Source organism: Bos grunniens, chromosome 20 (assembly GCF_055505025.1).
Source record: "Bos grunniens cultivar Pamir isolate PY7600 chromosome 20, Bosgru_T2T1.0, whole genome shotgun sequence".
NCBI classification, from domain to species: Eukaryota; Metazoa; Chordata; class Mammalia; order Artiodactyla; family Bovidae; genus Bos; species Bos grunniens.
The window spans coordinates 51,751,132-51,766,722 of NC_141184.1; the positions used below are offsets into that span (position 1 = coordinate 51,751,132).

A 15,591-nucleotide genomic window follows, 5' to 3' on the forward strand; every position below is an offset into this window, starting at 1 on the left:
CAGGGGAGCTTCCCAACTCAGGCATTGAACCCGCATCTCCTGCAGCTCCTGCACTGGCAGGGGAACTCTTTACCACTGAGCTACCTGGGAAGCCCCAGACTTAACTTACACCTTGTGGGGTTGCAAAGAGTTGGACACGACTGAGCGACTGAACTGAACTGAACTGAACTGTCATTTGAAGCTGTCTATTGAATTATCATAAGATTTAAAATAGATTATGCACGTGGAGTCTTTAATACATATCACATATCAGAAAATGTTAATTTTTATTAATGTTAGTATTAATAGATCCAATTAAAAATTTTTTTCTGAATAGTGAAATCCTCATTTATTCATAGAGTTAAATAATTCTGTGTAACACTTAATTAGAAAAACGTGGGAAATTAGACCCAAAGGAATTTTCATTGTTTTGCCCCACCACAGTCTTTTATTTTTAAGTGTGCCTAAGGGAACACGCTTTAAGGCATACATGGGTGGGAAGCCCTTTGTGTATAAAGGGAGTGACTTAAGAATGCAGTTTTGCTGTTCTTTCATTTTTTTTCTTTTTTTTTTAAAGGAGACTGCATACAGTGTCTGAGAAGAAAAGAATACAGTAACTAAACAAAACATTTCCCAAACTCACTCCCACCCTTGTACACAAACACGGACATGATGCTTCATTTTCTTCAAGGAGAGGGACAAGCTGGCCTAATTAAAATCTGTATACATTTGGAGAGATAACAGGGGTGATGGCCCAGATGATGACGACCATGGTGACGAGGATGGCACAGATAATACTGCCACCTTGTATTCCCTTCTGCCGACCACAAAGCACCTCACGCATATTATCTTGTGTATCTTAGGCTGCACTGCCTGTTGGATGGGGATGTGCGTATCACTGTCCACAGTTTCCAGAGAGTCAATGATTTTCCAACAACTTCCCAGCAACTCAATGGCAACACTGTTCAGAGCAGCGCTCTCTCCTACTGCATTCAGTATCCGATTATTCTCCCAAATTTGGCTGATTTGTTCACTTGAGGCACTTGAATATAGATCCCAAGCCTTACCCCAAAGATTCTGTTCTGGACTGTCCTGGAACTTGTCTTATTGCATTTATTTTTACAAATCTCTTAGGGGTTCCTTAGATCAGGCAGGTTTGGGAAGCACTGTGCTTTTCTAACTCAGGGTGGTGAGGAAGGGATACAGGCTGAAGGGGACATTGGTGACTTTAACTCTTCTATTTTCATGGTAGCTTTTCTGATCAACTGGAGAATCACAGAATTGTCTTGTCGTAGGCTCAACAACCACCAGGCAGAGGGCTGCCCTATCTGAGGGATATTATTATTTGAATATACAGTGAGTGCTCACTGTGGCACAATAATATTGAAAGAACATTTGGCAGTGTCTCATTTGTACTTTTTCTATCGAGGACAGGCAAACAGAAGCCCGTGATCTGAGACATACTTACAAGTCTGTCACCAGATTCTATGTACAGCGGTACTGCTATCCGCCTTTGCTAGTTACTAGTCAACGTGCAAAATATCTTAAACTAAACCCAACATACATAATTAAAAAGGATGAAATGGGTGCCTATTGCTCACTTAGCAATTTAACATATATTCTTTAAGTGCATTTTTCTACATTATTAATTTTTTCTCATAAAGAAGTCATGTAACATTTTTTATTATAGAACTTTTACTACCTAAATAGAACTCACATATTGCTGAGCACTTGGGTTGTTTTCAATCTCTTATACAAACGCACAATGGTGTGGTGAATCCCTGTGTGTATGCCTTCATTTTTCTCTTTTCTCTCACTCCTCAGTCTAATTAAACACCAAGACTTCTCAAATCTCTGTGAAGAGCTATGAATCCATCTCCTCCTCTCCATCCCCAGCACACCCACCCCAGTTTGGACCCACATGATCTTCAACGTGCACTTGGTCTGGAACGGCTGTCGGGTAAGTATGAGGATGCCTCTTGTCTGTCTTCCTTCCAATTTGTTTTCTCTGCAGCTTCCAACACTGTCATGCTAACATACATACTTGGTCCTCCACTTAGAAATGACTGATAAGTTGCCATTGCTCATAAAATAGAGTCCACTGTTACTTACACTGACTTCCGAGGCTCTTCATGCTGCTGCCTTAATCTACTCCTGGAGACTCACATGCTGTTGCTCCCATTCACTTTCAGCTCTTTTTGTTCCTTACTGTTCCCAGTCTCCTGAGCTGGACCAGCACTCCATGCTTCCGTATCTCACTGTTGTTGATCCCTTGGCATGAGGTTGTTGCTGTTCAGTTGTTAAGTTGTGCCTGACTCTCAGCAACCCCATGGACTGCAGCACGCCAGGCTTCCCTGTCCTTCACCATCACCCAGAATTTGGAGAACTCCACATTCTTCAAAGTTCAGCAGGGAGTTTCCCCCAGGTAGAGTCACTTGCCCTCTCCTTCAAATACATACAGGTATGTGAACTTGCTTCAGTGCTAGCACTTAGCTTGTACTTAATTTTTCATGGTTCCTTTTCTGTCCCCCATGTGACTTCTGTGAAGCCAGTAGTCACATTTTACTCTTTTTATTTCCAACACCTACCTCATTGCATGCCACATATAAGGTGCACAGAAAATATTTGTTGATGAAATAATAATAATAAATTAAAGCAATAACGATAGTCTGTATTTGTTGAGTACATTCTGGGTACCAACCACTATGCTAGTCACTGACTTAGAATTTACTGAGAAGGAAATGAAAACTTTGAGAATTGAAGTAAGCTGACCAAGACAACACAGTAAGAAGAAAGCTGGATTTTCAACCTGTATGGTTTCACTCATAATCTTTTTGCTGTCCTGACTCAATGAATATGCAGTTTCATTTAATTGTTTCAGTTAAAATTAAAACAAAATATCCAGAGCAGATATTTAGTCAATAGAGATACGATTAAATTATATTTTCCCATTTTCACTGGTTTTCTGTTAGAAAACCAAATTTAACTTAAATCAATTTCTAACTAAAAAGTGATTGTTAGACCTGGTCTTTTTACAAATTAGTAGAGATAGCTCTACTTATCTAAATGAAAGCATAAGAAGGCAAAACAAGTTAGCTTTAAGGAAGGAAACAGATTTTGGCTCCTCTGAAAGATCATAAATTTATAAGTAGTCATACTCCATGCACTTAAAGCAAATCTTTTAGTTCAGTGTTTTTCCTGGAAAGGTCTTTTTAATGTGGGGATTTTTGTAAAAGTAAACTCCGGCTCAAAAATTTAGAACATTCCACACTCATCAGATGCATCAAATATATAAGTAAAACTAGCAAAAAACTTCCCCCTAAAACCAATGGCTAACACTCACATACACAATCTTTATTAATTTTTTATTAAAGCTATTAAACATAAGGTGTTCTCAGCATCCCTCAATCACATTCCTAAGAAAGCTTACTGTGCACTCCTCCTCTGTAATCAGTAAAGTGTTGCCACTATCTTTGCTCTTATTAAAAGAAAGGGAAAAAAGAGCTGCATGATGAAGCCACTTCCTGCCAGGGGCTGATGAGGAGGGTGAGACTCCCATGGCAACAGCCGGGTCTTCATCCCCCCACCCATTCTGTCTAAAGGCACGTTTTTAGTTCAGTGTCCCCTCGGGCCCTATATATCTCTCTCACCAAGGTCTCTTTCCCCCTCTTCAGAGGCTCCTACTTCCAACTGCTATCTATTTTATATATACACACGGTGGCGCTCGTGGTAAAGAACCCCCTCCCCCACCCCCACTGCCAATGCAGGAGACATAAGAGACACAGGTTCTATCCCTGGGTCAGGAAGATCCCTTGGAGGAAGGCATGGCAACCCACTCCAGTATTCTTGCCTGGAGAATCCCACAGAGAGAGGACCTTAGGGGGCTATAGTCCATGGGGTCACAAAGAGTCAGATACAACGGAAGTGACTCAGCACGCTTATAATGTAAAAAGATATATATGTATCTTTTTTACATCACATACACTAGTTGTTTTTATTATATACACACAGAGATTTAAAAGGCAAACCTACATATAAGTCACTAGTACTGTCACCATAAAAGAGGTTCGTTTTCTTAAGCAAGCACAAAGTGTTAAATGATTAGTCCAGATAATAGCAAAATAATTGTTCCAGTTAAATTGTTCCCAAAAAATTGTTTCAGTTTTTTTTTCATCAATAGATTTTAGAAAATGCTTTGTGCTTTAGAAGAACACTAAACAAACAAAATTAAGTTTCTTTTCATTGTGTTTTGACTAGTATATTTTGAAAGTTTACTTTTTAAATTCTCTGCTTAACAACTGATTAAATTCTATTGAAAATGCACTTTTAAAAAAGGAGTTATGGATATTCAGGGTAAAAAATATGAGTGGAGATATACCAAAATTTTGGACTAAAACTACTTTTGTTTTATTTTATGCTTGTCCGTGAATTATGTGTCTCCCTCTACAGGTAAATGGTAGGTAATTGTACTAGTTTTATTGCTTCGATAGAAGAACTTGTATTTTCTCCTTAGTCGGCCAACCTTTATTTATCTGAAGGCCTCTAGGATATAATCTGTGGAAATAACAAAAATAGCTCTAAATATAAAGACCTGTTCAGTGAGAAATCAGGACAGTATAATTTTTTGAGTCCATATACAAAACAAAACAAAACAATAATATATCTATTACCCAGAAATCAATATCCTTTAAGATCTCTTTTACTTTCTCCAAAACATATACTTCATGGTGGGGTCAGAAGGCTACCCTAATTTCACTGATAATTTTATAAGGGTATAACTTGGGAAAAAGGGGTCTTGCATTTATTCTCAGTTCTGCCTCTAAGTAGCATTTTTTTTTTCTCACTAGGACTCAATTTTCTCATTTTTAAAATAGAGAACTTTAAATGCATTTTCTCTCAGTTACATTCTCACCATGAAGATCCTCAATTTAAATATGACTAAAAAAGCTTCCCTGGTGGCTCAGAAGGTAAAGAATCTGCGTGCAATGCAGGCGCCCCGGTTAGATCCCTGAGGAAGATCCCCTGGATGCCGGCAGGGCAACCCCACTCCAGTATTCTTGCCTGGAGAATTCCATGGACAGAGGAGCCTGGTGGGCTACAGGCCATGGAGTTGCAAAGTCTGACACAACTGAGCAACTAACAAAGGGACAGAAAATATGGAAATTACAAATACTGTAAAGTGATATTGTCAAGATGTGACAGGGTCTCAGGAGATGGCCACAGAACATTTTTCTTGAGTTAGCTTCGTTTGAAATTGAAATGCTCAAAAGAACTAACCGTGTCCCCAAAGACAAGGCTTTATACAAAAACCAGGGCTCAATGTCACCATGCAGGTATAGCTTGGCAGCTCTGACTCTCTGCTGCCCTCTCATGTTTCAGCACACTCTAGTTCTGCTATTCACTCTCAGCTAAGGACTTATGCACGTGAGCCTTGCACTAGTATGTGTACGTGTGTCTGTCACTCAGTCCTGTCCTACTCTTTGCAACCCTATGGACTGTAGCCCACCAGGTTCCTCTATCCATGGGATTTTCCAGGCAAGAATACTGGAGTGGGTTGCCATTTCCTCCCCCCAAGGCATCTTTCTAACCCAGGGATCAAACCTGGGTCTCCTGCATTGCAGACAGATTCTTTACCACCAAGACACCTGGGAGCCCTGCATTAAGTACAGGGATTCCTAAAGATGTGCTATCACTACTGTTTGCAAACAAAATCACAAATTAAACACACAAGTAAAGCTGATACATCACCACTATCCTTCTTCTCTACACTACCAGTTTTAAAATTAGCTTTAAAATTAGCTTTAGGATCAAAGCTAATTTTAGCTTTTTTTAGGATCAAAAAAAAGGTCAGACACAGAGTAGAGATGTAGGAAGAAAACTTTGTGAATTACTCATGACAGGCTTCTGTTCCTCATCTAACTTATCTCCTCGAATTCCTGTAACAGCACCAAGAATTAGGAACTCCTATCTCCATTCTTCCAAAGAGGGAATAAAACTAAAGAGAGAGACAAGGTTTGCACTCAGGCCCAGAAAGCCACATGCCATCTTTCTGTTATACCACACTAAAGAACAAATAGCTCTTCAGTAGGAAGGCTCTTTTCTAAATGAACATTTGGAAGGTTTTTTTTTTTTCTTTTTTCCATTGTTACACTGATGTAGAGCTATGTATTTACCTATTATGGAGAACAATAAAATCTGGCAACTAACACGCTTCATCCCTAATGATATAAAATCAAACTTTTCCAACTTTAACTCATGTAAAATGGAATAACCTCCAAGGGGGAAAGGAGTATTTTTAGTTCTATGTGAGAAAGTTCTAGAAGGCACAACGTGATATAGAGAGAGTTAAAACTTTTTTAAAGCTCAAGAAGTTGATTTATGGAGACTTAATTTTCTTTCCATCTCCCCTAGTTCATACAGAATGAATGCTAGACACAAAAACCAAATAAAAACAAGAAAAGAAAATGATGTATTGAGTGCTTATTCTATGCTGAGAGCATTGCACACATGAAATCATTTATTTAGCAACAGCTATATAAAATACAATCATTGCTTCGTAAATGGGAAAACAGGCAGAAAAAGGGTACGTAACCTGCCCAGGGCCACACAGCTATCATGATAGAGTATGACTTGGATTCTGGACATGCAGAGAAGCGCCTTCCTCCCCTATGAAATCACACACAATTCCAAGAGTGCCCCATCAGTGATGTTCTATGGAGGTGCTCTGCAGGGCTTCTGTGCGCCAACATGGCCTTTTGGATCAACCATGAACTTAACTGCATAGAGTACTACACTGTTCCTCTAGAACCCATGAATAATTTCTAAGAAGGCCAAGTTCACCTTCAAGGTTGCCGCCCTGACTGTTTAACACTCTCCTTCACCCCAGCCAGGGAGTGAACTTGGAGTCAGGTCCCACGCCACCGAGGGAGGAAATTCACAAGCATACCTTCCCCCTGTGTCTTGTCTTCTAGCGAAGCCTCACGATTTATGTTTTTAAGGGCCCACGTTCTCAGAATGAGCTCAGAGAGGAGAACGTCCCTTGCTGTTGCCTTCATTCCCCAACTCCCTCATTCAACTTTTCCACCTGTTTGCCATGCTTGGGCAAGGAAAAAGGCTTCCGTTTGCTAGCCAGTTCATTTCCTGTTGTGCTTTGTGATGAATACAGCTGCATGAAGCACTTAATGACAGTTAATACTTAATGACAGTTAATTAGTCTCCTTACGTAGATATTTCTGTAGCCCACAGCCCCAGGTCAAGATCATGTGGGTACAAATGAGGCCACAATAACCTTGACACCCAGATGGCCATGACCCACCATTCCCCCTGGTATTGCTCCTGGCTTTAGCACTAAGTGAAAACATTTGGGAGCTTCTGTGGGGCCTCCCACATGTATTTAAGACCGCTTCTGTGCCTCCTGAGTGGACTACCCTCTCTTTAATCAGTGCCAGATGCCTGCCATGATGGTCAGTCAGCTGCCCTGGCCATGCAGCAACCCCCAGCGCTTGGTGGACACAGTAGCTTCCACTGGTACCTGCAGCTGCTCTGAGGACGCTCTGTGGAGCTGGCTCATATGGAACCTCAAGCTACAGGAGCTTTCAGGGACCAAAACAGCACTGAGTCCTGTACAAACTGCGATGTCAGCTGTCTCGCTTACTGCAAAGGTGAAGGGGGCTCAGGTCTAGTGCTGGGACCAAGGCTGGGAACCAGGTTCCATGTGGTGTCTCTCATTAGACGCGCCAGGTATGTTTGGGCTCTCTTATATTGTGGTCTCTGAAGAAGACATTTCTTACTCAAAGAACTTACTTTAATGTATAGGAATTTCAATTATTGTCCATCTCTTGACCAATGGCAAGAAGAAAACAGGTAAACCAGACAGACTATGAAATGCCAGCTGAAAATCATCACCAACAAGATCTTGAAAGATAAACATGGTAAAGACAACCAATAATGTAATAGTCAACGGAACGCAAGTCTATTTGAAAGACATTCAGGAAAGACCAACATTAACAACTATTCCAGAATCACTTTGATGTGGTGACCACAAATGAGCCCAATTGAAAGGTCCTGATTGGACATGATGAAGTTCACTTTCAAGCAAAGTATAGTCACTAATAACGTAATAATGGGCTCCTCTGCATGTTACGAGCTGGACTCCAAGGAAGACACTTGAATCAAGTGAAGTGTGGGTCTAGTTTGGAGAATATGTTAATTGTCTTCTGGTAATAATTTTAGAAAACATAGGTTTTCTTCTCCAGGCAATTATTTTAATGAATCAATTGGAGTTTGAAGAAATGATTAAATGAGTTCAAATGTGGTTTCAGGTTCAGCAAAATGAGATCATTTGCTCTGTTTTTGGATCAGCTGAGGTCAAGCCCCATGTCTAAAATAGACTAAAAGGAATTGGAGTAATTTTATTCTTTTGCCCTTTACACCCTTCACCCTTCCATCCACTTCTCTTCCCCAAACATCTGTTCTTTTGATCTCATTGAGCTTTCAGCTATTATATAATTACTTCTTCTCTCCTCTCCCAAATTGAATTTAATCTCAACTCTATGGGTCCAAAGTGGGAGTATTGGAATGGCGTTCCTTCCTACACACAACTGGGGTATTGATTAAACAAGAAGGTAACTTTTATTTATGTTCTGACTTTCATTAAACCAAACTAGCATATATTAACGATATGATGATAACACAAGCTCAGAAACAACATGTTCAACACTTTTAAGGTAATGCTACCTCTCAAGATATGAATGAGCAACACTCAGCTGAGTAGGAGTACAAATTTGTTTTTTTTTTTTTTTAAAGGCACATTAGTTAAGTTTTACCAATAGCTTAAAATGGACAGCTTGTGAGATCAATGAGAGAAATGAGATGATAAAGAGGAAAGGATTAATTTCTTAAATACTTTAAAACTGTAGAAAAAACTGGTACTATAATAATTAGGTGGAATCTTGGAAAATATGCTTTTTTCCTAGACGTGAAAAGAATAATCTCCCAGATCTTTCTTACCTGTTAGGGTGGCTTTGTTGATGGATGGTTGGTTGCACATGGGTGATCTTCTGACAAAGAGAGAAAAACACAGAGCCGTAAATATGTGATATTTTGTTGGTTTCGGGACTCTCTGAGTCATTTCAAATACACCATTTAAATGTAAGGATTATTTTTAAGTTAGGGTAAGCAAATTAAGATTTTTTTCATGCTAGCCAGTCAAATTCCTATGCACCCTTTGTACTATAGTTCAGATCAAAAAAAAAAAGCTAAATCTCGTTGTGATAGACTTTGGGGTAAATAAAGCTGATGTAAATGTCACAGAGACATGAGAGAAGAGGAAGTCTTTATTGACTGACCATATTCAATTAAGCCAAGGCTTACAGAGCAAACACTGACTTTCTGAACTTGAAAAAGCAGCGAGTCTACAACTGGTTTCTCTAATGCAACGTTATGAAACTTTTATTTTTGCATAACTTGACATGATTACCTATACATTATCAGAAGTGAATGATTCCTTGTAAACTATATTACACTTAGAGAACCTGCTTCAACTTTTTCCCATTTTCTTATATTAAGAAACATCTCTGATACATTTGTTAGAGAGGTATATTAACAACTGGCCCAAATAGATCCTGCTGAGATTTTAGAAACACTATAAGGGTACTTAAGTCAGTCTTATTTAGTAGTCTCTAATTTTTCAGATGTTGGTGAAGTTTCACAAGATGATTATAAACCCTCTGGTGTAAAAAAATAATAATAATGCCATATGATTAATCTGTATTCCCTGCAGAGCCCAGTTCAATGTATTCAGTATTTAATCAATTATGTTGAAGAAAATATCACTTATGGAATCTTAAATTTTGTTGAAATGTAATTTTATAAAGGTGTTATCACTCTGTGATGGCCTAGAGGTGTAGGGGTGTGTGGCAGGAAGGCTAAAGAGAGAGGGGATACACACACATACTTATGACTGATCCCTGTTGTATGGCAGAAATCAACACAACATTGTAAAGCAATTATTCTCCAATTAAAAAAAATGAAGTTACTACAATTGAAAGCTCTTAAAAATAGTGATATTTAAAACATTTTATAAAATAGATACATTCAAAGATGTCTCAAAAGTGTTTGTTTTCATTTTGGGGGGTTGTTTTGGTAGTTCCAGTAGTGGCTAACCCTTACTAAGGGCTTAATGCAAGGAGATCCAGCCAGTCCATCCTAAAGGAGACCAGTCCTGGGTGTTCTTTGGAAGGACTGATGCTGAGGCTGAAACTCCAGTACTTTGGCCACCTCATGCGAAGAGTTGACTCATTGGAAAAGACTCTGATGCTGGGAGGGATTGGGGGCAGGAGGAGAAGGGGGCGACAGAGGATGAGATGGCTGGATGGCATCACCGACTCGATGGACAAAGTTAAGGTGAACTCCGGGAGTTGGTGATGGACAGGGAGGCCTGGCGTGCTGCGATTCATGGGGTCGCAAAGAGTCCGACACGACTGAGCAACTGAACTGAACTGATCTGTGTGTCTGACATTTTGCTAAATGAGCACTTTAGATGGATGATCTCATTTAATCCTTACAACAAAGCTTAAGGTAGACAGTTTCATTGTTCCCATTTTACCAATGAGGAAAACACAAGCTTTGGAAATTTAAATGGCTTCTTCAAAGTAAGAAAGCTGAGATTTGTGATTCCAGTGCCCCGTGCTCTACTCTGTTGCCTTATTTTTCAGGCAGCTTTTGTGGAACCTCTGCAGATGGCAGGTTCCTGCAGAGCCTTGGTCCAGTCTGCCTTCCTGAGATGAATGATCTCTTAGCAGGGCTGGGAGGTACATGGGGAAAGCAGTCTGGTCCTTTTTAAATTCCCATTGCCTGGGTTCCAGTCAGCCTCTGACTATGTTTCATTGCTCTTAAATTTACTGATATCAGTTTGGGACTGAAATTTTGCATTCATTTGATTGAAAATGCACCAAAGTTAACTTCTGAGTCATTTTAGTTTTTATTATGAAACTTAATTAATGCTTCATTAAAAAGAAAGGTTAATGTTTCAAACTGCTGCTGCTAAGTCGCTTCAGTCGTATCTGACTCTGTGCATCCCCATAGACGGCAGCCCACCAGGCTCCCTGTCCCTGGAATTCTCCGGGCAAGAACACTGGAGTGGGTTGCCATTTCCTTCTCCAATGCATGAAAGTGAAAAGTGAAAGTGAAATTGCTCAGTCATGTCCGACTCCTAGCGACCCCATGGACTGCAGCCTACCAGGCCCCTCCATCCATGGGATTTTCCAGGCAAGAGTACTGGAGTGGGTTGCCATTGCCTTTGAAATAGTTCTGGTCTATATACCAATAGTCATCTACTTGCTGAGAGTTTATTATTCAAATCATTTGTATAATGACTGGGCTTCCCGGGTGGCTCAGAAGTAAAGAATCCACCTGCTAATGCAGGACACACAGGAGTTGCAGGTTCGATCCCTGAGTGAGGAAGGTCCCTGGAGAAGGAAATGGCAACCCACTGCAGTATTCTTGCCTGGGAAATCCCATGGACGGAGGAGCCTGGTGGGCTTCAGTCCGTGAGGTCGCTGGGAGTCGGACACAATTAAGCGACTTCATTTTCACTTTTTACTTTCATGCATTGGAGAAGGAAATGGCAACCCACTCCAGTGTTCTTGCCTGGAGAATCCCAGGGACGGGGGAGACTGGTGGGCTGCCGTCTCTGGGGTCGCACAGAGTTGGACACAACTGAAGCGATTTAGCAGTAGCAGCTGTGAACATTTAGGAAGTATTGATTTTGTCTGGAAAAGGTATCGAAGAAATATTTTCTAAAACATTTCTATAGTTTTGAAAACCAAATCATGGGCTTGTTACTTATTATCTTCTTTTGATATCAACCCTACAACTGGCACTTGGGAACTTGATATTTCAAGTAACAACAGCAGAAAATATTAATCATTTGATCCACGGCTACAGTGATAAATCATTTAACAAAGAATGAGCCAGAACTCACTTCTGGAATGGAAAATCTCAAGGACAAGGAAGAGCAGGGGGACAGGAACTAGCAGCAAGTTACCAAAAGTCAGCTGTGAGCAAGTGAGGGCTTCCAGGGGTCAGGGCTTCAGATATATCCTTCCAAACGCACTTCTTGTAGGATTCAGAAATGGTGGATTATGCAAGCTAGTGCAGTGAAAGTCACTCAGTTATGTCCAACTCTTTATGACCCCATGGATTGTAGCCTTCCAGGCTACTCTGTCCATTGAATTCTCCAGGCAAGAATATTGGAGTGGGTACCCATTTCCTTCTCCAGGGGATCTTCCCAACCCAGGGATTGAACCTATGTCTCCTGCACTGCAGGCAGATTCTTTACCAGCTGAGATACCAGGGAAGCCCCTAGCATATACTTCCACAAAATCCAAGGGTGGGCTTGGGAGTGTTCTAGTGGCATTGTGAGTACCCAGTGGGAAATTATGGTTCCCTCAAGTCATGATGTGATGAACCATTTTGCCATATCCATTTTTGCTATCACTGAATAGAATAGAGTTTATCTGTGTGTAGACTGAGTCCTACTATTCTGATACCTGAGAAGGCTGATTGGGTTTGAAGCCATAAAGAAGGTACAAATCTGTTTCAATCAAAAGAGAGACTACAAATACCTTTGTGCTCTGTGTGTTCAGTCATGTCTCTCTCTTTGCACCCTGCCAGCCTCCCCTGTCCATGGAATTTTCCAGTAAAGAATACTGGAGTGGGTAGTCATGTCCTACTCCAGGGATCTTCCGGACCCAGGGATCAAACCCAGTCTCCTGTGTCTCTTGCATTTGCAGGCAGATTCTGTACCACTAAGCCACCTGGGAAGCCCAGAAAAACAAGTCCACCAGATAATACTGTTTAATTTGACTTCACCCAGGGCACTATAAGGCTGGTCAAGTTCAGGCATAAATTATGTTTTTCTACCCTCCTCTTAGCTGCTCTTTTCCATTTGAATCTGTTTTGCCCCTGTGAGTCAGTTGAAAACCGTTGTCTCATATAGAAGAGGCCTCAGATGATCTCTCTGGGGACAGAAAGACTAGCCTGATGCCGTCATGCCTGCTGAACAACTGTCTGCCTGCCCACAGGTACAGATGCTGCTACTCAAATGACCAAGGCTGAAGGAAGCGTAAAAGGAATTAGTTACAAAGCTTTTTGTTCACCTTCCAAAGACAAAAATCTCAATTTCCTGGACAAAAATTGAGGTTGAAAAGTTCAGAAGGGACACCAGTAACCATTTTCTGCAGAGCTGCGACTTTCCAAAGAGAAGGTGATGGAACTTGGAAGCTGCCAAATGCCAAAAGCACCAAGGGGGCTTGGAACATGGAAGACACGTTTGGTAATGAACACGCAGCCTGAAACATACCCTTAGGTTTCCCAAGCTGGATTTCTGTGTCACCCTTCCAGCCGTCAAGTGCGTGCAGAAAAATGACTGTGCTGGGTATTACACTAGGCACTGGGAATTCAAAAATGAACCAGACACAACCTCTGCTTTCTGGGACCTGAAATTCTTATGCAGCATTCAGACAAGAGAACGGGCAACTGCAATACTGAGAGGAATGTGCTAAAATAGGGGTGAAGGGCAGGATGTAATCAGAAGGTGGTGGATAGGCACAGCACCCGGGCTGGGTCCTGTGGGTGTGGATGCGTGTGGGGTGTTACTTAGAGACAGTACCCCAAATGAAATTACATTTTAAGCTGGAACCTAAAGAATGAATTACAGTTAGTCCAGTGGATGAAGAGGGGAAGCGGGAGGTGAGAAATGCTTAGGCTGAGGGAATAGGACTGCAAAATTGCATTACCTGCAAAAATGTGAAAGCCAACTGAACCTTCTGAGTTCCATTCCAATTATTTGCATTGTGGCATTTATACTGATTTTTTTAATTTAAACCTTGTTCTGTCACAGAAAGTATGGGCATAACGGCCAGAGCTTTTTTTAGTCACAGGAAAAGTGAATTTGGGAGGTAGATTCTGCTATTATGGGATGGAAAGTTTAGATTTTTTTCTGTGTGTTCTTTAAGAAGTAGTAATTACAACAAAATTTTATATGCATAGATAAGTTCAAATACATTTTTATTCACTTTCCTCTTAATATTGATTTAATGAATTTTTTTCCTCGAAAATTCTTTAGAGTTGATATTTTAATGATAATATTATTATTCATAATGTTGTTGTTGTTTAGTTGCTATGTTGTGTCCATGGACTGTAGCCCACCAGGCTCCTTTGTCCATGGGATTTCCCAGGCAAGAATACTGGAGTGAGTTGCAGGGGATCTTCCAGACCCAGGGCTCGAACCTGAGTCTCCTCCTTGGCAGGTGTATTCTTTAGCACTAAGCCACCTGAGAAGCCCTCATTATTCATAATAGGTTATCACAAAAATGGAATGTGAATAACTAATCAGTTTTCCATTTAATATTGGAAAATTAATTTTCTTTTTTGTTTCATTTCCCATCTTTATTGGAACCCCCAAGTTATAGTTATTTTCCTTCTCATCTTTCTCTCTTTCAAACACTTCCTTCCCCTGTCATCCCATAAATCCCAATTTTGTTAACTGCTCATCCGAGTCAGTAACAGCAGGAGAATTAGAGATCTTTCCTGTGATATGAGTCTTCTCTCGTGGCTCAGACAGTAAAGAATCTGCCTGAGATGCGGGAGACTGGGGTTCAATCCCTGGGTCAGGAAGATCCCCTGGAGAAGGGAATAGCAACCCATTCCAGTATTCTTGCCTGGAGAATCCCATGGACAGAGGAGCCTGGAGGGCTGCAGTCCACAGGGTTGCAAGGAGTCAGACACAACTGAGAGACTAACACACACGCCTGTGATATGAGGCTTCCCCAAGTAATGGTTGTGCTAGAATTGAGAGGATGCCTTTGGGTTAACTTCAAGTCTTGATGACATTATTTGTCAATGGTTAATTTATGAAGTAAGCCCAAACTATAAAGTTACCCTGTGTGTGACAAGGCAGAGGACTGATCATGCCAGGTGATCTCTGACAGATGGAATCACCATATTTATTTGTCATCCTGATTCATTTCTGATATGAGAACCATCACTCCAAAGTATTTATAGTAAATTAACAGGACTTCATATGACTTAGTGTAAATGGTTAGACACCACAGCAATGATTCAGAGAAATCTAATATATTGCCTTGAGCTCAAGCAAACTGAGAAAACACTATTTAAAAGATTGGCTGGGAGGTGGGGGTAAAAAGAATAACTTACTTGCTAGGTGCTCGGTCTTGCAAATTAGTCAATGCAGCAAAGTTGTTTCGTACAGTTCTCAGGCTGGCCAAGACCTACAAGAAAAAAGGATTACTTAAACTTCTTGAAATAAGGCCCTCTTTGATGCAATATGAAATGGTTTGGTGATTTTTAAAAACAGTTTGCTAAGGGAAAGTTTAATATCGCTTGCAACTTAGCTTCATATAGTACTGAAGAATCTCCTAGCACCTAGTGAAGGTGACATGGATCTATTTGAAATCCGGAGAGGCCAGACTTAGGGATTTTCCAGATATTTGTCCACACTGTCTATGAATATGGTGACATTAGCAGCAGTTTTCATAGTATTGCTGGATTCCCCAGTCAGTAAAACAGTATCCCAGGAAATATATATAG

The 15,591-nt window shown here is 40.6% G+C and overlaps 1 protein-coding gene and 1 long non-coding RNA gene across 19 annotated transcripts in view; one reads left to right on the forward strand and one right to left on the reverse strand.

Moving 5' to 3' along the window:
* Window positions 1–13,595, forward strand: part of LOC147350407 (uncharacterized) — a 40,394-nt gene extending 26,799 nt beyond the window's left edge. The window contains exons 1-2 of one of the 3 annotated variants that reach the window (XR_015148832.1): window positions 1–8,603; window positions 13,065–13,595. The exon at window positions 1–8,603 is cut by the window's left edge and continues 26,799 nt beyond it. This is a non-coding gene — a long non-coding RNA (uncharacterized LOC147350407). Of the gene's footprint in view, window positions 8,604–13,064 lie in introns of those variants that run through there. The other 2 variants (XR_015148830.1, XR_015148831.1) reach the window with 2 other exon arrangements.
* PDE4D (phosphodiesterase 4D) overlaps window positions 1–15,591 on the reverse strand; it is a 1,650,639-nt gene that overhangs the window by 187,388 nt on the left and 1,447,660 nt on the right. For all 16 annotated transcript variants that reach the window (XM_086361838.1, XM_086361841.1, XM_086361840.1 and 13 more), the window contains 2 exons: window positions 15,199–15,272; window positions 8,989–9,038 (listed from right to left, as the gene is read on the reverse strand). In XM_086361838.1, coding sequence (XP_086217964.1) covers window positions 8,989–9,038; window positions 15,199–15,272 — 124 coding nt within the window. The remainder of the gene's footprint in view (window positions 1–8,988; window positions 9,039–15,198; window positions 15,273–15,591) is intronic.